Source organism: Apteryx mantelli, chromosome 4, assembly GCF_036417845.1.
Source record: "Apteryx mantelli isolate bAptMan1 chromosome 4, bAptMan1.hap1, whole genome shotgun sequence".
Taxonomy (NCBI): domain Eukaryota; kingdom Metazoa; phylum Chordata; class Aves; order Apterygiformes; family Apterygidae; genus Apteryx; species Apteryx mantelli.
In genome coordinates this window covers 54,352,042-54,373,658 of record NC_089981.1, presented here as the reverse complement: position 1 = coordinate 54,373,658, position 21,617 = coordinate 54,352,042, and the positions used below count along the sequence as shown (strand labels likewise).

Below are 21,617 nucleotides of genomic sequence, written 5' to 3'. Positions count from 1 at the left end.
CTAATAATTGATCGATTTTCATTTTTTGCTCTGAAAGTGACCCTAATATGTAGCTGCATTAGGACAAGACCTTCTGAAAATGGTAGTTACTTTTTTTCCTTAAGAAATCTGTCTCAACTGGTATGATGATTTTTCTTTGTTCTTATTTGATGTTTTTTGTGAATTTTGTGGGAATATCAATCCTTCTAGTTAGCACTAGCTGATAGCAATAATAGGTTATATGTTGTCTTCTGCGTCTGTTTATGTTGGAGAAATGTTTTTGCATCAGAATCCTGAGTGCAGCTGTGGAGGAAAGTGTTCTCCACTGGGCCCAGACTCTTATGTTCCTGCTGTTCTTGTGCCTTATCCATTCCTCTGGTTTTTGTGGCCTCTCTTGGTGTCTGATTCCTGGTCTGCTTTGTTGTTCCAATGCCAGTTTTTCTGCTCTGAACGCTTGTTAGCATCTGCTTGCCCACACTGTCCCTCATTCTGCTTTTACCTTAGGCATTTTCTCTCAATTTACTCCTTTTCTCTCCATCTATCCTTTTTTTTTTTTTCTCCCTCTACAAATGGTGCTATGAGCTCTGCCTGTAGTACTACATTATGGCTATTCAAATAATCAGGGAATTTAAACAGCAACTCTGTATTGAGAATTCATTTTCTTCCCTTGTATTCAGATTTTTTAACCTCTCTTTAAAGCTGTGTGAAGGCAGAGGTAGAGAAATAAAATGTGAGACTAAGTTTGAATCAGCTGTTCAACACATTTTTGTAGTTGAACTGTTTTTAGGAAATGTGAACATGAAAAGTCAACATCTTAAAGGTAAGTGTCTGGTGCTTTTAGTTATTAAAAACGTGATATGTTAAATACAGTTACCATGGGGCTCTGTCTTTCACAGACAGACTTTGTAGTAAGCAAAAGAAAAGCGTTAACTATTTAACATAGTCTTGGCATTCAAGCTAGGAAAACTAAATGTAGTTGCTACAATGGTAGTCACAGTTACCTAGATTAGCAAGAGTGCTTTTAATGAAAGTATGTGCAGCCTAATTCAGAAATGAAGCAAAAAGAATAGTAATTAACCTAAAGCAATAAGTTTACATATTTCTGACTGGCTTTATATTTGATTTTCAGAAGGGCTCTTTCCAAAGTTCAGGCAAATTTAAAACATGTTTTTTAAAAGGAAAAAGTCTGGACATTTCTTTTAAAATGAGACAAAAACCCACAGCTGCTTTGAGTATTCAGGTTTTAAAAACATGATGTGGAGGGCCAGAGAGTCTGCAGAATTAGGAGCATATAGCTTATATGGAGTCTTAAATAATGCAGTGAGGAGCAGGGAGAAAATAGTCAGGCTTCATTAGGTGCAGGTGAGACTGAATGATTTGCTGCAACTCAGAAAAATGACCAAGCTGGGAAGCAGGGAGCTATTCACATGGGCACAGTTGTCAAGGGGGAGCATTGTATGTATCTTTTCCTTTCTGTACTTTTTTTTGACTTTTGTCTATTTAGAAAGTTAGACTTCTAGATCTATTAAAATAAAAATCACTTTTTTTTTTTTTAACTTCAAAGCTGTAGCAGCCTTGGGTCCACTCAAATATTTAAAACAATCTTTTTATAAAATGAGATTAGAAAGTGTAAGCTTAAAAGAATGAAATCAATATCTTTATATTTCTTGTGAAAATGGAACCATTTCAAATATATATGTGATTTGTGCATATGTACATCCTACTTGAGAAAACTTGTGCATATCTTACTTTTTCTACTCTCTTGAAATATATTATTAAAGTCTTTTTATTGTCAATGAAACTTGTTAATCTGATAGTTCTGATATTTCTAGAAGTGTAAGTAAAAAGTGGTATAGACTTCTTTTGGTTAGCCCATCACAAGAAATGAATGGACAGTTTCCTAGAGATAACATTTGTATTTAGTTTTCTGTGGCTATTTACCTCTAGGCTTTGCTTAAAAGAGGATCAAAATATGAAGTTGGATAGTTTTTCATCTGTTGTTTTTCCTAATATATCCTTACATCTCTACCAAAAATATATATCCCAGGAGAAACAGAAAAATTTAGGGGTTTGTTAAGAATTTTAGCTGTGCTGTTGAAACTCATTCATAGTTGTAGTATTTGGTATCAGTATTTGGTATAATTTTGTTTGCTTGATTTCTGTAGGGTTATGGTGCCTTTAGTTTCACCATATTCTCGGCTTTTAGTGTATGCTCGTGTGCCATCTCGTGTTCTCTTGTCTGCATGAGTGTACCAGAAGATTGTTTTCACAATTTGAAGTGGTATATAAGTAGTCCCTGTGGGATTTTTAGAGTATCAGTCCAAATTAAACTTGTCTTGTGTTTCCAAATCATTTAAATGTATTAAAAATCACTCAGTTTACAGCCCTTTGATTTTTAAATAAGTAATACATTTTTGAAAGGACACAGCTGTGTTGAATAATTATTTTTGTTTTGACCAAAATAATTTTTCAAAAAAATAGTTGGTAGTTGATTATGATACTAATTGATAGAATCTGCTAATATTAATGCTTGGTAAATTTTAGGTGCTTATTAAAGCATGAAATACACCACCATTTTTATAGATGCTATTCCAATAAATATAAATTACTCATTGACTTTTTGCCATGTTAGTATATGCTGACTATTTGAGAATGTAATTTCTTCATTGTAAATTGCACAGAGTTCGTTTCCTCCTGGGTGGACGTCATGGAGAGTTTAAATTTCTGCCTCCTGCTGGCTATGCTCCCTGTTATGAAGCTTTACTTCCAAAAGAGATGATGAAACTGGAACCAGTGAAAGAATATAAGAGAGATTCTGATGGAGTGAGGGATTTGCTGGGTACAACGCAGTTCTTGTCCCAAGCTTCCTTTATCCCTTGTCCGATCGACACCAGTCAGGTATTTTAAATATATGATAATGGGATTGTAAAATATGTCCTAACAAAATTTAAATTGGCAATAAAAAGACTAAGCTAGCTTTCCCGCTTTCTTAGCAATACATCATTTGTGTGTTGCGCTGTATTTAACTGAACTAGGTGATCTTGGATTTACGATGGAATCTTTTCTTATTCGTGGAATTGTTATGCTCTTTTTTTAGATTGCTCTCCCTTTTCATCTCGAAAAGATCAGGGACAAACTAGCTGAAAATATCCATGAACTGTGGGGAATGAATAAAATAGAACTGGGCTGGACATATGGCAAGGTAAGTTTTGGATTACCTGACTGGACACCCATACCAGGTTAAACCTCCTGTTGGAAAACCTGGACTTGGAAGTTTAACAGAGTATTTAATGGTGGCCTATAAACACCTGATAGAAAAGAAATTTCTAAGAGATGGTTGTTTAAGCCAACAGGAGACAGTAATGCTATCTGGTGATTATAAGACAAATTTCATATATAAATAAGGCACATATTTTAGCACTATGAGTAATTAACCACTTGAAAAAATATCTCCACTGAGAAACCTCCTAATTAGATCAAACTGGAATTCTATTGAAATTCATTCTGATAGTGAGTAGCCACACAGATAGCCGTTTGGTTACTGTGGTGCTGGGGATCATGTAGGTGCCAAGGGAAAAGTTCCGCATGGAAACCTGCTTCTGTTGGTAACCAAGGCTGGGTTTGATAACTTTTGTAACAGTAACTTTAAAATTCTTCAAAGTTCTTTACTTATTTATTTAAATATAGTTACAGTTGAAACTCATCATTATAGTGAACCCATATGATGTGAGAGAACCTAACAACTTGAAGAGAGTAAGACCATTTAATCAGCATTTTAAAATGAATATGACAAGGCATTCTCTGTCCAATGGGTCTTATGAAATGAGAAACAGTTAAAAGATAGGCTAAGTATATTATATTCTGGCAACAGAATTAGTAACTTAGCATTTCTGCTAGAATTAGTAACTTTCCTTAGCAATGTAAACTTCTAAATGTTGTGTTCTGCCTTGAAGTTAGGGGATTTCACCTTTCTTCTTTTCAAGTTCAGTTTTATGGGGACAATGTGCCATATGTCCCTCACCATTGCCTCATGCGTATCCTTCAGAAGAATCTCTTTTTCCTTTTCTTATCCTCTGCAATTTTTATTTATGGATTTATTTTACCCCTTTTTTTTCTCAGTGGGAGCTCTATCTCACTATATGCTAAAGTGTCATTGCTGTTGAAATTCTGAGCTTTAACCTTACTAATATTTCTGAACTTTGGCAATTTTCATGAGTGTGAAGTGTTTAGACTCTTAACTGCCACCAAGATAGAAACATTGGATGTTGAATGAAAAAGCTTGTTAAATTAAGCTTCAGATACCCACTCAAACTTATATGGATGATATCAGAGAAAGAATATGCTGCTCTATTATTTCAGTAGAATTTGGAAAACATTACCAAATGATTCTTTAAGGTTTTTTAATCAGAATGCTTACAATAGAGCAGATTATACAAACTTTCTCCATTTGTTACTCGGACATTCAGTAGAAATGTTCATTGAATTTTCAGACTTGCTTTGTTGTGTTTTGCTTATTTATGCAGAACACAAAATACCCAGAATTTTACTGTATTCTACTGGTTTTGGGGGAATACTTAGAGTGGACAGTATAAATGAATCATGGGAAGGTTCATTTGCATAATGATGAATAACTGTTGTTTAGCAAAGATAAATGATATTGTTTACAATGTCTTTACTAGTGCAAAGAATTAAACATTTTTTGCTCTGTTGATACTGGTCTGATTCTGTCCTGATTCTGATGTCAGGAAAATGTTCTTTTCTCTTACTTTGCTACAGATACGGGATGATAATAAAAGGCATCATCCTTGTCTTGTGGAATTCTCAAAATTACCTGAAACAGAGAAGAACTATAATCTACAAATGTCAACAGAAACCCTAAAGTGAGTTTTAAATTTAAAAGAAAAGAGTTTATTTTTTATTTTTTATTCCAACACTTTATTCTGTTGTGAGATTTAAAAGTATGCTAGTCAGTTAAAACGTCTGGTTCAAAGTGTGTTCCACTGGCTTTACCAGAAGTTCCAGGGATGCATTTAGAGAGTTTTGGAGAAATCTGTGTCTACAGAGGTACAAATAAGGAAACAACACCAAATCCTGTTGGCTTTACTCAAACTGGCATAATTTTCAAAACTCTGATTTGTACTTTTTTTTTTACACTTTGAAGGGATTTTTTGAAGGGTTTTGAGATTCCATTATTTTGAATGACTTTACTGGACTTTAAATATCATTGGTATATTTGTAATGAAAACATATTTATAATGAAAATGAAACAAATGGAAAAAGAAAAATCAGCAAGCACTATAATGTTGTATCTTATTACTGCCATTTTTCTGTGTTGATAGAACCCTTTTGGCCCTTGGATGTCACATTGTTCATACTAATCCAGCAGCTGAGGAAGATCTTAAAAAAGTTAAACTTCCTAAAAAGTACGTACCTTATGATAACAATCATATATAGTTTGCAAGTATAGAGTATTAATTAAATAAAAATATTGTAAAGTTATTTTAAAAAATACTTACAATGAACCCCATATGAATGCTGACTTAGCATGTGGTTGGTCCGTTACCTTGCCTGTGATGATTGCTGACTGCTAATACTGATGCGTTACATCTCCTCATGGAGTGACTCATGGAGATACAAATAGCCACATACAGATATGACTGCATGTGACTTAAATGTTACATGATCTTAGAATAGATATTACAAAATTAGAAGCAATATTTTAGTGCTTTTCTATCACATAGCAAAATAGAGTATACCGATCTACTTAGAAGAGTGTTTACCTTTTTCCCATAACTTTATTTTCAATTTATACCTCTCCCTCACTTCTGTCAGCGAAAAAGTTTACTCCGCATGTACATGTTGCCAAAGACATTACTAATATATTTCTTTAACCAGCCTGTACTACAGGAAAAAAAGCAAGAAAAATAAAAATCTAGAAACTTACAGTTGTTTAAAATGGTGCGCATTTCTAGGAAATGTGCATGGGGTAGATTGCTGCATAAAATATCTTCTCTGTGTTTTGGGGTTTTTTATTTCACAGTTGGGGAGCTGAAATAGCTGAACATTTTTTTGTTTAGAGACCTTGAAGTAATCGGTAGGACCCTGAAACTGGTGAAGATGAATCAAGGATCACATCTCTGTAGCCTTGTCTGTGGGGAATTCTGTAGTGCTCCTGGGGCAGGTTAAAGAGCTGACCTTTAATGAAACAAGGAACAGTGAATCAGATTCTTCCCATATCCCATCAGTTTATCATCTTGCAAGATGTCTACTTTCTTGAAGCAGCTTTATCCATGAGAAACAAAGTTAGGATTTTAAAGGGAGTAAATAGTAGTAAAATAAATGCTTTTATGATATGGGAAATGGGAATCTTGATCCATTTGATGACATTGATTTAAAAGGGCAAAAAGAACCTTTCCCAAGGTTTCATACTGCAAGTACTGAATAATATTTAAACTACTTTTTAAACTTTTTATTCATTGGAAAAGTGGGAAGAGCAATGGTTAAAATATGTTTTGGTTAATTCTGTTGGAATGAATGATAACATGTAATCTTTACAGGCTACTGTATCAAAAATGTTATATTTTAAAATACAATTATATCCTATACTTAATGTCTTGACAGGTCATCACACAGATCTTTAAAACAAAGATGTCTTTAAAATGCAAATACTAAAGTGAACTCATTTAATAAAATGTTGTTATTTTCATAACAGCTATTTAGGGACCCACATATGGATCTGAGCTCCATTTAATTAGACTTTGTGCAATAGGCAAAAGACAAGACTTCCAGCTATATGCAGTTTATGTCCCTGTCAGTGCCCAAACACAGTGTGGATTTTCACAAAGAAATGGAGAGTAGGAGAATGAAATGTGGGGGAGACAGTGAACACGACCCTATGAATGCCGCATAGAAAATTTTAAACATCATCATTGGGGTATCTTGACTCTCTGTTGACTTACAGTTACGTGATGTCAAACGGATATAAACCTGCCCCTCTTGATCTTTCTGAAGTGAAATTGTTACCTTCTCAAGAATTTCTAGTTGATAAACTAGCAGAAAATGCACATAATGTCTGGGCAAAAGACAGAATAAAACAAGGATGGACCTATGGCATTCAGCAGGTAGGCACTGTTTTTAGAGTAATTTGGGATAAGGGAAGAATGTGAGATTTTGTTTTCTGGCACGTTAGTTGGGAATGTTAAATAATAGAATAAATGCTGGAGGTCATGGAAACTCTGGAAAACTTGGAACAGGGAGAGTGGGGTTGAAAGCCTTAATCATGCAAGTGTGAGTGGGTTGTCAGACCTGCATTGCTGCAGCTGCAGGATTTGTAACTGAGACAGACTATTTTTCCTCCTAAACTGATAGGAGCATATTAAATTGTTTTATATGAGAATATATTGACATAATTCTCTCTAATTCTTTCTAAGTTTTTAGGTTTTTAACATCATTAACAATTGGTTTTAACGTACTTTACTTACTTTGCATTCATAAAACTGTTCTTTGTCGATATTGTGTCTTCCCTGTAATAACTTTTAGCATTATTTCAGCCTTCACTCTGTCTCATATATATATCTTTATGAAATTTAAACATGATTTTCTTTTTGTTCTTTCTTGCCACTTCTTTTAGGATCTTAAGAACAAACGTAATCCTCGCTTAGTGCCATATGCATTGTTAGATGAACGTACTAAAAAATCAAACAGAGATAGCCTCCGTGAAGCTGTTAGGACATTTGCAGGCTACGGCTATAGTATTGAGCCACCAGACCAAGAAATAGGTATGTACACTAAACAAAAATCATGGCCATTTTTTCCATAATGCTGGGAAAAAAGTTAAAACACTGAAATAGATAAGGAAAACATATTAGATATTAACTAATTCTAGTGTGTTTTTTGTAAGGGACTTGAATGAAGAATGCAAATGACTTATATATCACTTAGATATATTTTTTGAAAAGATTTATTGTAGTTGATGATTTGATAATTATAATTTCTTTGACTTTTAGATTGGAGAAAATCTGTACCATGGGTGAACATATTGGTTTTCATTTGGAAATCACTGTTTAAAATGTTCTGATGTTAGAGTTAGCTACCTGAGGCAATTCATGCATTTGTTGATTCTTTATGAGGTATATGAAAAGCTTGAAATACACGTACATTTATTTTCCAAATACTTTCTTAGTTTTAGGTAATCAGATGTGTCACATTACCGTTCTTGTTCTTCTAGACTGCATGTGTAAACTGTCAGAGATAATTCATTAGTAGTTCTAATGTAATGAAGGTAAATATCCTTTAATGATCTTTTTTTTTTTAGCAGAATCTTAAGTAAATATACTAAATATATTATTTTTCTTATTAATATTAGTAAGAAATAGATTAGAAACAGTTTGAAGCTAATTTTCCTTCAAGTTCTTTTTTTTTATATATATATATATAACTTTTGTAGTATTATCTTTTCAGTAGTTTCCCAGGAATCAGTTTTTCCACTTCCACAGCATCTGCTTTTTAATGTGGAGGGAGAGAAGTACTTTAAAAAAAAAAAATCCCAGACCTCTCAGGTACTTGTTAAATTTAATGAAGAAGAAAATAAAGAACGTGAGTCCCACTGAAAAAAAAAAAAAACCTTTTGCAGATTGTTTGACTATTTCTTAAGAGCTCAATCCTGCACTAAGTTGAATAAGAGGCTTTTTTCCTCTTGAATTCAGAAGTAGAAATTGGTTTAGCAGTTTTTCTTCATATTTGCTATACCACTATAATTTCTTGACAAAAAGCAAAGCTTCTGTAATTTTTAAAATGTTCTAAATTTAGTAAACTGTATAATTTTTTTTTTGTATTGTATTACTGCATTATTGCATTGGATTTTATTGCATGTAGTAATCTTAAACTTCTGAGGTCTCCTCCTCTATTCAGTTTTGTGTTTGGGGCTCTGCACTGAGTGATAGACTTTGTAGTCTGTTTATTCTAAATAGTGGATAATCACTCATCTGATTACAGAACGTGCAAGCCTCTCAATACTGATTACTGCCCCTCCGTTTCTAACACTTGCTGGGAAAGTTTTTAGGGCCTGTGTTCAAAATGTTGATTCAAAAATAATACAATAGGAATAATTTTTGGATATACCAATGCTCTTTCATTGATATAAGAGAAAAAAACAAGTGTGATTCTGTGTGATTCTGTGTTTCAAATCCTGCTTTATAAATACTGAAAAATATACAGTATTGTTCTTAAACATGAAATGGTAGGTAGTGGCTGTTTTCAAAGACAGAAAACAGTGGGAACAGTTGAAAAGCTAAAGAGTGGCATTTCTAGTCTTATCTAGTTAAAAATGTTTTTTTTTTCTTCTATTTGTTTATTTTTACAGCTGACCAAACAGTGGAAAAAGTCAGCATTGACAAGATTCGTTTTTTCAGAGTAGAGAAGTCTTATGCAGTGAAGTCTGGAAAGTGGTATTTTGAATTTGAAGCTGTGACAGGTGGAGATATGCGTGTTGGCTGGGCCAGGCCAGGATGTCGGCCTGATATAGAATTGGGAGCGGATGACCAAGCGTTTGTTTTTGAAGGAAGCAAAGTCAGTACTGTTTTATTATTTTTTTTGAATTATTTTTGTGTATAAACAAACTAGGAGGAGAACTATAATACAGGTTTCCTCTATATCCTTCAGATCAACTATTGGAATATTTTTGATTCACATAAAGAGCATCTCTGAGCTCTGTTTCGTGCTGTATAGTATCTGCATTTCAGTTCTGGGCATTCTAATTATGCCAACAAAGGTGGGTTGTTTTAGATCCATCTTTCTGAGATATACCAAACTGAGAAAAAGAAGTCTCTTGTAAACAAGAACAAAATTCAGAATTTGTTCCTTTTTTTATAAACGGCGAGTCACACACACACACAAAAAAAATGTTTGTTCAGTGACTGGAAGAGAGAGCCACAGATTTCTTTTCCTTTTTCTTTCTTTTCTGCCTTCTGCACATGCTTTCTTCCCAAGCTTGACTCCTAAAGGACAGGAAGGATGATAATGACACTGCATATAAGAATTGGAGTCCAGGGAACATTGATTATCATCCAGGCTCCAAACTGCTGTTTGCATGTTATGGAACTCAGGGTGTTTTAGTTTCCATATATGAAATAAGATACTAATTAAATTAAGTTACCTCAAAGCCATATTGTGAGTTAGTTTGAGATCCTGGAAGGAGAAAATGTAAGAAAAGCAAAGAATTAGGATTAGAGTCTTGTTATTACTTAATTGGGTCACTGAGACCAAATTGTTTGCTACAGATGCTTTATTTACTTATTTAGAGTTTTATGCCTGACACTTTTATCTGTCTGTACAACATTCCCAGTTTTGACTGATTAATATCTACTTCAGCTTTTTCCTCTAGAGCTTTAAGTCTCTCTTATCTGAAAATATGTATGTTGTATATTTGAATTTCAGCATGGTGTTTATTTACTTGATTTTTTTTTTATGTTTAGGGGCAACGCTGGCATCAAGGCAGTGGATTCTTTGGACGATGTTGGCAACCAGGAGATGTGGTTGGTTGCATGATAAACTTGGATGACAAGTCAATTATCTTTACTCTGAATGGAGAGTTGCTTATAACGAGTAAAGGTTCAGAACTTGCATTTGCTGACTTTGGAATAGAAAGTGGTAATTGAATACTTTTTCTTTTTATAGTTACATGGTTATCGGGGGGGGAGGGGAGGAGAAAACCTAATCTATCCTACTGGCTTAGTGAGTTGAGAAATAAGAAATAATGCTCCTGCTGATTTCTTTTGAGTTAATTCTTGGTCTTCTGTGTACTCTTTGTTTTGAACTCGTTAAACTCTAATGCTAAGGAATATCATCCCACTGATTTTGTACTTGGAGTAATGATAAAATTTACCATGATGTTGTATGTTGTCCATCTGCACTGCTTTCAGATGATTCTGCTGAAAAGTTTAAATATAATCCATATGTCTTTTCTAATTAAGAACGGTTGTTAGCTAGTGAATGTAATATGTTGTACTAAAAACTTGATGTTCATGACAGAAATTGTTTATAGCAGGCAGTAGTGAAAGGGATCTGCTAGAACTGTGTTAAAAATAGTGGCTTTTTTAGAAAAATCTGTATGAAACTATTTCTTTCACCAGGAGGGGCTGTCATCTGAAATCAGCATGATAAATAGCAAAATCATAGCTGACGTGGGCCTAGCAGGGTTTTTATATAGCTCTCAGCTTCAGCACATTACAGATAGGTTTTTATATGTCTTCATAGCATCAGTTTGGATTATATTGTGTTACTTATGAACTCCTCTCTTGCTCACTTTCCTTATCTGTAACCAAAGATATTATCATTGCTACTTCTGGAACTTTATCATTATCTGTCATTTGCATTTACTCGCAGAAGAATCAATTCTTTTATTGTTAATCAAGTGTATTAAACAAATGCTTATTCCCCTCAGCAGCAGTAGTTATTACTGTGATGTCCAAAGGCTTTTCTTTCCTCCTTTTAAAAATGAAATATTCTATTGTCTTGACTATTGTCTTGATGTCTTTAGTGTTTTGTTGGGTTTTTTTTGACTTCCCTCTTCAAATTCTGTTTTATTTTCCAGTTTATGGAAAGTTCCTTTGGGAACTTTTAGGTTCCTGTTCTTATCAACAGTGGCTGCAAGTCTAACAAGTTTTGGTTCTCAGTTTCCTAAGCTGCTAGTTTGTTCCTGTCTACTATCTCTGTCAGTGCTTTTAAGTCATATTTCACTAATGTAACCTTTCAGACTGTGCTACACATTAACTTCATAAAAATGTATTGTAAAAGGGGCCATTTGGCACTTTTTTTTTTTTTTTTTTTTTTTTTTTTTTTTTAAATCCTCTAATACAAAATTAGTGGGAGTTTGGCAATCAGGATGGGTAAATTTTCCTCAAGCCCTGCTGGGCTTATGCACAGAACTGAACTTCAGTGGTTACAAAAGTGGTTATAATAAGCACCTTGAAAAATCCCCAAACATGAAAAATGTAGTCCCTTATTTTCTTATTGGAGCATACAGATTTTATATTAATTATATTCTTCTCTGTGGAGGACAAAGTGAATACTATGGGGTGAGAAGCTGCACCAAAAGAACAAATCTTTGCAACATGAGTGTAGAATTGAGTCTGGTTTATATTTTTTTTTTTCTGTCCTATGCATGGCTTACCTGCACTACTACTTTTAGACTCTGTTTCCTCTTGTTTCTTGCTTCTGCCTTCTTGGACAGTAGTATCTACATAAATGTATTGAAGGAGATAGGGAATATTTTCAAACTGTACTGTTCTATTGTTTTAATTGAAATTTTTTTGGAAATTCATCTCCTCCAACTGATAGTAGCATCATGCTTGTTAGTAATTACCAGAAAATTTTGCAATTACCCACTATCCATCTTTGGTCTGATGACTGCTGCAATTTTTCTAATGGTAGAGAATGAGGGACTGCCTTAAGAGAGCTTTTCTTAGGGCTTAAGGTTGAAGTGTAGGATAGGAGCTCTCTGCTGTACAGATGGAATTGTTGGCTTTTCCCAGAAGTTACCCCAAGTTCTACTTCAGGAGGGATGGAGAAATCATTCAACATCTTCATCACTGTAGGCATTGGCTGCTACAGGTATGTGGAGACTGAAAATGTTAAGTCATCAAAAATGCCAACATTAAGGAAGTGTGAGTTTATCCATCATGAAGGATGGAAGTTGGCAACAAATTTATAGATATTGATGACAAAAGAAATTTTTTAACAAATATACTGAGATACCTCAACCTCATCTAAAAGTCCTGTTGAAACTGTGATGCCTGCAGAGATCATACATAACATTTGCTAATAACTTCATCATTTAGCCAAGTTTGTCTTCCAGTGTCCAATTCATTGTATAAAGTCATGTTTATTAGTCTAAAATGGATGAAGAAGATAATTGGTCTTTCTAATAAATGAATATCTGACTCTTGCAAATCTTGATTTTTCGAATCTGATAGTCCACAAAGCTACTGCTCAACTTGATATTATTTTGTTCATCTTTCATGCAAATCAGAGCTTGCCTATAACAATTTAACTGGTTTAATGTTTAAATAAATGGGATAGTGTGTGCAATGTTCATTCATTGCCTAAGTCCTCAGGATTTTTGGTAGCAATTATATCCAATTTAGCCATTAATATTTAAGATGGCTTTAAATACTCACTACTGTAATTATTTCATGTACATTCCTTGTAGGAACTGAAGCCTAGTTCACATTAGAAGGATCCAAAATAAAATGTTTGTGTTTTCCAAATAAATTGTTGGGTTTTTTTTTGTCTTATCGCTTTCTTAGGTTTTGTTCCAATTTGTGCACTGGGTCTGTCTCAGATTGGCCGCATGAACCTTGGAATGGATGCCAGTACGTTCAAGTATTACACAATGTGCGGCCTTCAAGAAGGTTTTGAACCTTTTGCTGTCAACATGAACAGAGATGTTGCTATGTGGTTTAGTAAACGCTTACCGACATTTGTCAATGTGCCAAAAAATCATCCTCACATTGAGGTAACATTACATGTTAAAGAGACACTTGTTTATCAACAGTTTGTTTAGGCAAGCTGAGACATTAAAGCCTTACTAATACCTAGTGTCATCAGATAGCTTGTCATTTAAATCTATTAAGTCACCCTTAGGTAATTCCAGATCATCTTGTCTATCTCCAGCTTCATTTATGGTTGTCTTGTTACCCTGTATGGAAATACTTAACTGTTCTATGTATTACTAATTTATGTTGCTGCACGCAGTTAGCTACCTAAACCATGTCAGTTGTGATTTTCTTAGAATCATTTTTTTATATTACATTTTCTTTCTCCTTTTAAATTCTTCTCTACTATACATATTTCCTATATATCAAGTCTAGATGAATGAATACTTGTTCATAATAATCTAAATCTTGTTCAGCTGAATTTAGCATCACTTAAGATAATGGAAATGTGAGCTGAACGGAGACTGAGTCTAGTCTGCTTTGCTAATCTGAGGGACATTTAAGTATACCCGCGATGTCACTGAGACAGATGTTTCATTTGTTCTTATAACCCACCAGTGATACGAATTCTACAATTCCCTAGCTAATCTGTTCTAGAGCAGAATAATATCCTATGTTTTGTATAAAATATTCCCTGTTAATATATTCCACAATGGTGTGTTCTCATTTGAGTTCCAATTCCTAGACAGTTTTTTACTACACTTCCTAGGCCATTTACTATAATTCAGGGGTTTAGCCAGTTACTCCGTAATATTTGTCTTCATACATTTCCTTCCTAAATATAAAATACACTTACTTTACTGAATTCCGTCTCATTCATCTCAGCAATTTTTTTTCAGTTTATCAGGATATTTTCAAATTTTTCTTGTCTTAGAAAGTTTTTGAAATGTTCCTGTCCCTGCTTTAGTTTAAAAGCATACCCACTTTTTCAGCACCAGGGAAGATATTGAATAATATCAGATGCAGATTTCAGAAGGATCTTCTGAAGGATTCTACTTGATACATCTTCTGACTGTGTCAAAAAACTATTGATTCTTTTGGAGCAGTTTTTCAATGACTTGTGCACTCAAAATTTAGTGATTTAATTTAATAATATCTGTGTTTTTGTTTCTGAAAATGCTGCATTGAAGAACTTGAAAAGATTTACTGTAGTCAGGATATTGAATCTACTGCTTCCCTCACTACTCACTACTAGTTTCCCTATCAGAGAAGAAAATTGCATAGTTTTGAAATTAATTAATTTTGACAAATTTGAGTTGACTCCTTCTTACAATTAACCTCTAATTGCTCACTGAAATTTTTCAGCATTTTTCTCAGAATAGTATTTTAAAATTACTTCTATCATTTTTAGATATGGAGAATTGATGGAACTATTGAGAGTCCACCTCGATTAAAAGTTACTCACAAAACATTTGGCAAACAGAACAGCAATTCAGATATGATATTTTGCCGTTTGAGTATGCCCATCGAGTTCCATTCATCATTCAACTTTGGCATGGGTGTGGAAAATGCCTCATCTGATGCTTTCCAAAAACGGTTAGATTTGTGTTTAATTATATAATTTCACGATTTAAATTCAAAATGTTCTGTTATTCTTTATTGCTGTACATTCAAGATCTCACATCTGTTTTCTGGACTAATAACACATTAATATAGGATGCATATTCCTGAGATTTTTTTATTCTTGATGCTTTAAATAAATCTGTAACAGAACTTCACTGCAGAATGCTATTTCTGAACAGGATCAGAGAATCTGTTCAGAAGAGATGGATCAAAAGGGTTCTAGTTATTCATTGCTAAGCATCTGCACTCATTTTGAAATTAATCGGATTTACAAGGCTCTTTGACCTATCTGAAAAAACAGTTTGGCATGTTTTATCCACTGGATTAATGCTCTTCTACACTACCATTCAATAGCTCACAGGTATCAGAAAATTAACTAATCTGTGCAAAAAAAAAAAATTGTGGGGCAGCTTTTTAAAGACACAAGCATGGGAGGCATTCAGCACCTTTGAGCATTACCTTTATCTTTAGTTAGCTGCTGTAAATCTACCTCCCTCCCCACCCTAGCTTCAATCAACTCTTGTGGGTCTATTTTTCTACCCTGATGTTTACTGGAAGGTCTTTGTATTTAATTTACTCATATCATGAGTACTCAGTGCCCAGCAAACACAAGTTTGTTTGTAAGTACACTTAGTTTAATAATGAGGACTTTTTTTTTCTTACTAATTTACTAACATTTTCTTTTCTTTAGAAAACAGAGCCAAGAAATTGCTTTTCCTTCTACCACAGTAAGTAAATATGTTAAAATGCGTAGTTCTTGCTACTTTTTGAAATAGGTTTACTCTTGGTAGCATGTTCATTAGAAGCTGATCTGTTATATAAGCCTTTTAACCATTTACTGGTAACTCTGTGTATAAATAATAATGCCCAGAGTTCTATGACTTGGCGTATAAATCTTGCTGCCTCAATCCATTGATAAATACCAAAAATGAAAATGACCTGTGTTTTTTGGGTTTTTGGGGGTTTTTTTGCACGCGCGCGTGGGGGGGCAGGGCTGTTGATGAGTGTTTTATAAGACTTAAGTGAATGTGAGTTACTATTATTAAAGTTTTACATGTATGGAGTTTTTTTCTACTACTGTTCCTTCATAAATTTTTTTCATAAACTAATTCAGATTTCTTTTACTAACATATTCTTTTGCTCTTTTCAGTGTTTTTATTCACTGCGGATATTTGCTGGCCAAGACCCGTCCTCTGTCTGGGTTGGCTGGGTAACACCAGACTATCATTTTTACAGTGAGAATTTTGACCTAAATAAAAATTGTACAGTGACAGTTACTTTAGGTGATGAGAGAGGCAGGGTTCATGAAAGGTATGGATTTATTTATCACTTATTAAAGTTCATATTTTAATATTGTTGTTGGAACTGAATTATTCACAAGGTTAATGAAACTTTAATAATTTAAACTAAATTACAAATTGATGGGGTAGGACTGTTCACTGTTCTTTATATATGAATATCTCCTTGAAGTCAACAGATCAATCATTCATGTTCTGTTTGAAAGGAAAGTTTCTGATGCTTCTTTATTTAGTATCTATATTTGGGCACTGTGGATGAATCTGTGATTTGTTTTAATATATCTCACATAGGCACACAAAAGCATGTGAAATTCTTTCATATTTATAAAATAAGGGAAAGAAAACTAATAGTAGGCTTTGTCAGTCAGTTCCCTTGCCCATGGTGCCTTTTTTAAAAGCCTATTTTTTAATGAGAAAGCAGAACCAAAAGCAACAAAGCACCTTTAAGAATCTCTGTTACTCCATTGCAAAGTACATCTTCACTGAATGCTTCGTCATGTGCAGTATGACCTGTGATTTTTTTCTTTTTTGTTCCTGCTGTTTTTCTTTCAGTGTGAAGCGCAGTAATTGCTATATGGTTTGGGGGGGAGACATAATTGCTAACTCCCAGAGATCAGGTCGCAGTAATGTTGATTTAGAAATCGGATGCTTTGTTGATCTGGCTACTGGAATGTTGTCGTTCACGGCCAATGGAAAAGAGCTTGGCACTTGTTACCAGGTATTATCAGATTTTCAAGAAGTCTTCTAGTAAGATGGTTGCTTTGATGCTATTATAAAGATTGTTTTGTTTTATTTTGTTTTCCAAAAATCTAACCAAAGCCTAGTCTTGTGATAATAACATGTTATTGAACATTATTCTGTTTTCTCCCTCTTTTCTCCCCCTCTCTCCCTTCCTCTCTCTCATAAGTAAGGCTTCATTTTTCCATCTTCTTACAGTAGTGTCAAACATTGTTGTAGTACTGTTGCTAGATATTAGTCAGAAAAATAATGTTTTACCTTGCAATTTTTATGATTCAGAATGTTGATTCATAATGCTTAGTTCACACAAAAAAATTAAAAATAATTAATCTGTAATACACTATAGGGAGAATAATTATTTAAATTAGAAAAGATCAAAACTAAGACTTCAGACACTGTAAAATTCAGTCTGCATTGAGCAAATAAATTTAGGGGTTTTTTTTCCAGGTTTTGTGCTTGCTGCAGGTAACTCTGATATGGAGATCTTATGATTAGGTAGAGTTCAGACCTCAGAATTCAAATGTGTATTAATCTGCAAAGCAAAAATAAAGGGGGTGCTCCCTAAATGTTATTAACATTCTCAAAAGGTGGAGCCATTATACAAACAGTTCACTGATTGTGACTGCTTTTTTCAGTACCAGATTGATAAAATTTGCTCTTAAAAGGTTTAGTAATCCATACTAGAGCATCCAATGTAGAAGAATTACTGTTGGTAATGATACATTGTTTTCTCTTATGTAAACAAAACCAGCAAATCTGCAACACACATAAAACTTAAATGTTTGTTAAAACGATTTTTATATTATTAAACTAAATTTAATGGAACTTTGTACACTGACTCAATGAAAATGAATGCAACAAGGCTGAATACAACCTGTAAATGGGGATGGGAATGGTATAGGCAGCTGATTTTGATATATTATAAAATATAAGAGTGGTCAGAGACTTCAGTGGCGTGCTGGGAGAATATTAGCAATCAACACCGTGGAAACAGAAAATATGAGATGAAGGGGTTTAAGCCCCATGCTTTGCTGATTTTGTAGCTAGATGCAGATAAAAATGACAGCTTCTGAACAAAACCATGGAATTTTTTTTCATGGAACAGCCTTTACCTGTTCTTCAGTTTTGCAAAGAACTCCTGTGAAAATACATAGGTAGAATCTGCCTGTTATACTAAACTGTCTTGTATAGTTTTCACTTTCATTTCCTGACCGTTTTTACTGTAGAATAAAAGCTTTAAAATACGTCAGTAAATCTAATGTGTCACCGCAGTTGAGGCAAATGGCTGGTATTTGCCTGGTCTACTTCGTAACCGCTACACTTTTCAGTCATCTCAAGTGGACTCGAGATACTATATATGTAGGCTGGATTTTCATTCTGAAAGGCCTAGAAATCAAAATATTGAAGAGAAAAAAAATGAATTTTGATGTAGTTCTTGAGCTATCTATTGAATGCTATGATAATGTTCAGGGAAAAAAATGCCTATAATGGAAGAGCAAATGTAAGATAGTATATACATATATATATGAGTTTTTGTAATTAATTGTCAGGCCAATGTGTTCGGTGCAGAAATGAGATCTTAAATATTGGTTTATGAAGACAGTTTATTTTATTCCATGTTAGTAATGGTTTTCTGACCTTCAAACAAGATTAGAAATTACAAAATCAATATTAGTGCTAGGAAATACCTATCTTTGTTCAGTGGCTGAGAGTTTCATTGTCTCAGTCAGTTTCTGGTAGTGTCTAACATACCTTATTTTCAGGCTTTAATGAAATAAAAAATATGTTTGTTACTAGTGTCTTTCAAACCAGGATACCTTTTGTTTCTGCTTGTTTGTTTGTTTGTTTTCCTTATCGAAAAGATCAGGCGGTACATACCTGTACATTCTTTTGTCTGTCTCAAAGCTTGTAGTTCTGAAATAACTTTTTTTTCCCTCCACATTTTTCAGTATACAGTATTTTACACATTGTTTACACATTGTTTAAAATATATTGCATTTAAGGGCTCTTTTCTCGTGTAAAAGAGTATGGATCCTTTTTGTGACTCTCGAAACATTCACTATATTGTTTTGCAATTTTTGGTAGTTTGCAACACTCAAGGTTACGAACTGCACTCCTTCACAGCATGAATATTCTAATTGTACTTATATAGTATGTGTAAAGTAGATACATAGTAAACAAAATACACAGTGATATAATAAAAATATTTAATTGCACTCTTGAAATCTTGAATTCATTGTAAAGAGTATACCTTTTTAAGCCACACTAAAACACTGAAAGCTTTATTCCAAGCTGTAATTATAAATCATAATTTATTATAAGCTAGAATTATCTTTTTCAATTAATTCTTTTTTGGGGGAGGAGGAGGGGGATCTTGTGGGGAATTCTTGAAATTAAACTGGTACTGTTGCTCTTTGAATCCAGCTATAAAGGTGAAATAAGGATGATGTAGCTGTCAAAAAAACCCAACCCAGCAATTCTAAAACTACAGCACTGTGATTCAGTGTGAAACATTGTGATTTATTATGCTAGGGATAGAAGCTAAGCCTGAAAATAAAGGAAATTTTGAGCTTTTTAAAAGTTACATTCATTTGCTTTTAGAGTATGGATCAGAAATTCACCGATTCACTAATGTTAATATGGACTAGAACCTTGCACTATCCTGATAAAATGATACTCTCTTGCCTGCTTGTTATCTCCCTCTGGTTGCCTCTCTCTTAGAAATTTATGGTTGCAGGCTCTGTTGTCATAAATTATTTTGTTCAGCATAAAATGTGAAGGAACTCTGAAAGATGTATTGTGTTGTAAAAAGCTGTATTCTATCCCCAGTCTGTATTGGGGTTGCTTTTCCTAAGGCAGGGGGCCAGAGTATGTAGTTGTGAAGTAGCATTTGAAGATAGTTCCTTAAAAATCTAGCAAATACTGAATTTGGATATGTTGGAGAAGAATCAACATAACTTATTACAGAAATCCTTGCGTAGTTGTCACACTGCTTAAGGTAGCAGAGACATCTGCCTGTAAGTTAGATGGGCCTATAAAGAAAATTCAGCAAATTCTTTACCGTATTAGAAGTTAACCATAGGTGGACACTAATCAGCACTTTAATTCAGTTTCTGCAGTTATTTCATAATGAGAGGTAAGCTATGTAATACTTATTTTGCATCCTATATTGGGAAGAGATTCTTGTTGCCTTTTTAATTTTGCAATCTCATTTCTCTTCTAGGTTGAACCAAACACAAAGCTTTTTCCAGCAACTTTTGTACAGCCAACAAGCACAAACTTGGTTCAGTTTGAACTTGGTAAATTAAAGGTATTAAGTATTTTCCAAAAAGGTGCTCTTTTAAATCTGTTAATTTCCACAGAAATGCCTGCTGAGTTGAATTTGTTTAGATTGAATCTGTGGAGTGACTTTTTGTTTGACACATTAATTTTGTAAATGTAATTAGTATACTAAGTTAGTATGTACAAGTAATTACAAGTAAGTACAACAAAACTAAATTGGCTTTGTCAAAAGAAACTAATGACATTTTGGGAGAATACCCTTCATTTATTTTTAATTGAGTTTGTTTATTGCGATAACTCATCTATTTCTATATCATCTTTGCTATCAATTAAAATACTATCTTTTGGTAATATAAGTTTAGTAATTATAGTTAGGTGTTGCAAAAATAACTTTAATATACTTATTTATTTCAGAATACTATGCCTTTATCAGCAGCAATTTTTAAAAGTGAAGAGAGAAATCCTGTTCCTCAATGTCCCCCTCGCCTTGATGTGCAAACGATTACCCCTGTTTTATGGAGCAGAATGCCAAACAGCTTTCTGAAAGTAGAAACTGAGCGTGTCAGTGAACGTCATGGCTGGGTTGTGCAGTGTTTGGAACCTCTGCAAATGATGGCACTTCACATCCCAGAGGAAAACAGGTATGTTTAGAAGGAACTACAGCGGTTTGCTTGTGGAGGAAACGTATTGAAGTAGTTAATGTTTCAGTGTTAGTTAAACCTGTCGTGGAGGATATTGACCCTTGAAGTGTTTAGAATTTCTGTTCTTATCTGCTGTGATACTATGTGTGTGAAATTTAAGTAGATGTGAGTGGCTGAATAATTTTGATGCCATTCGATTAAATGGACATACATGAGATAAAACAATTTTTATGACTATTTAATTTTCCTTTAATTAAAAGATATTATCTCTTAAATCACTAGGTCTTTAAACACACAGCTTTTTTCAGCTTGGAAAACAAAAAAAACATGAAAATACTGTTTTGCTGATTCTTTATGTATTAAATGCTTTCCAGTTCCATCTGCCTTGAATTTATATCAATTAAACTTTTATGTTCTTACTGAAGAAATCCTGCTTTTCTCCAATTTTCAGATTGCATTAAACATTTGTTTTATCTTTGGAGTGATCATCATAAAGGTGTATCCAAATATCAGATGTTGTAACCAGTAACAAATTAAACTATAAGTAAAAGTGTAGAAGAAAGCTAATTTAAAATGTATACTATTATCAATTATTTTGCAGTGTGTTTTGATAATTTAAAAAC

At 33.7% G+C, this 21,617-nt stretch overlaps 1 protein-coding gene across 1 annotated transcript in view; it reads left to right on the top strand.

Annotated features, from left to right (window-relative positions):
• Window positions 1-21,617, top strand: part of RYR3 (ryanodine receptor 3) — a 223,046-nt gene that overhangs the window by 66,751 nt on the left and 134,678 nt on the right. Inside the window, exons 20-34 of the mRNA XM_067295678.1 lie at window positions 2,661-2,877; window positions 3,077-3,181; window positions 4,756-4,859; window positions 5,319-5,402; window positions 6,941-7,100; window positions 7,610-7,757; window positions 9,341-9,546; window positions 10,452-10,626; window positions 13,284-13,492; window positions 14,824-15,008; window positions 15,727-15,763; window positions 16,186-16,346; window positions 16,886-17,051; window positions 20,295-20,381; window positions 20,768-20,994. Of these exons, the coding sequence (XP_067151779.1) occupies window positions 2,661-2,877; window positions 3,077-3,181; window positions 4,756-4,859; window positions 5,319-5,402; window positions 6,941-7,100; window positions 7,610-7,757; window positions 9,341-9,546; window positions 10,452-10,626; window positions 13,284-13,492; window positions 14,824-15,008; window positions 15,727-15,763; window positions 16,186-16,346; window positions 16,886-17,051; window positions 20,295-20,381; window positions 20,768-20,994 (2,271 nt within the window). The remainder of the gene's footprint in view (window positions 1-2,660; window positions 2,878-3,076; window positions 3,182-4,755; window positions 4,860-5,318; window positions 5,403-6,940; window positions 7,101-7,609; window positions 7,758-9,340; window positions 9,547-10,451; window positions 10,627-13,283; window positions 13,493-14,823; window positions 15,009-15,726; window positions 15,764-16,185; window positions 16,347-16,885; window positions 17,052-20,294; window positions 20,382-20,767; window positions 20,995-21,617) is intronic.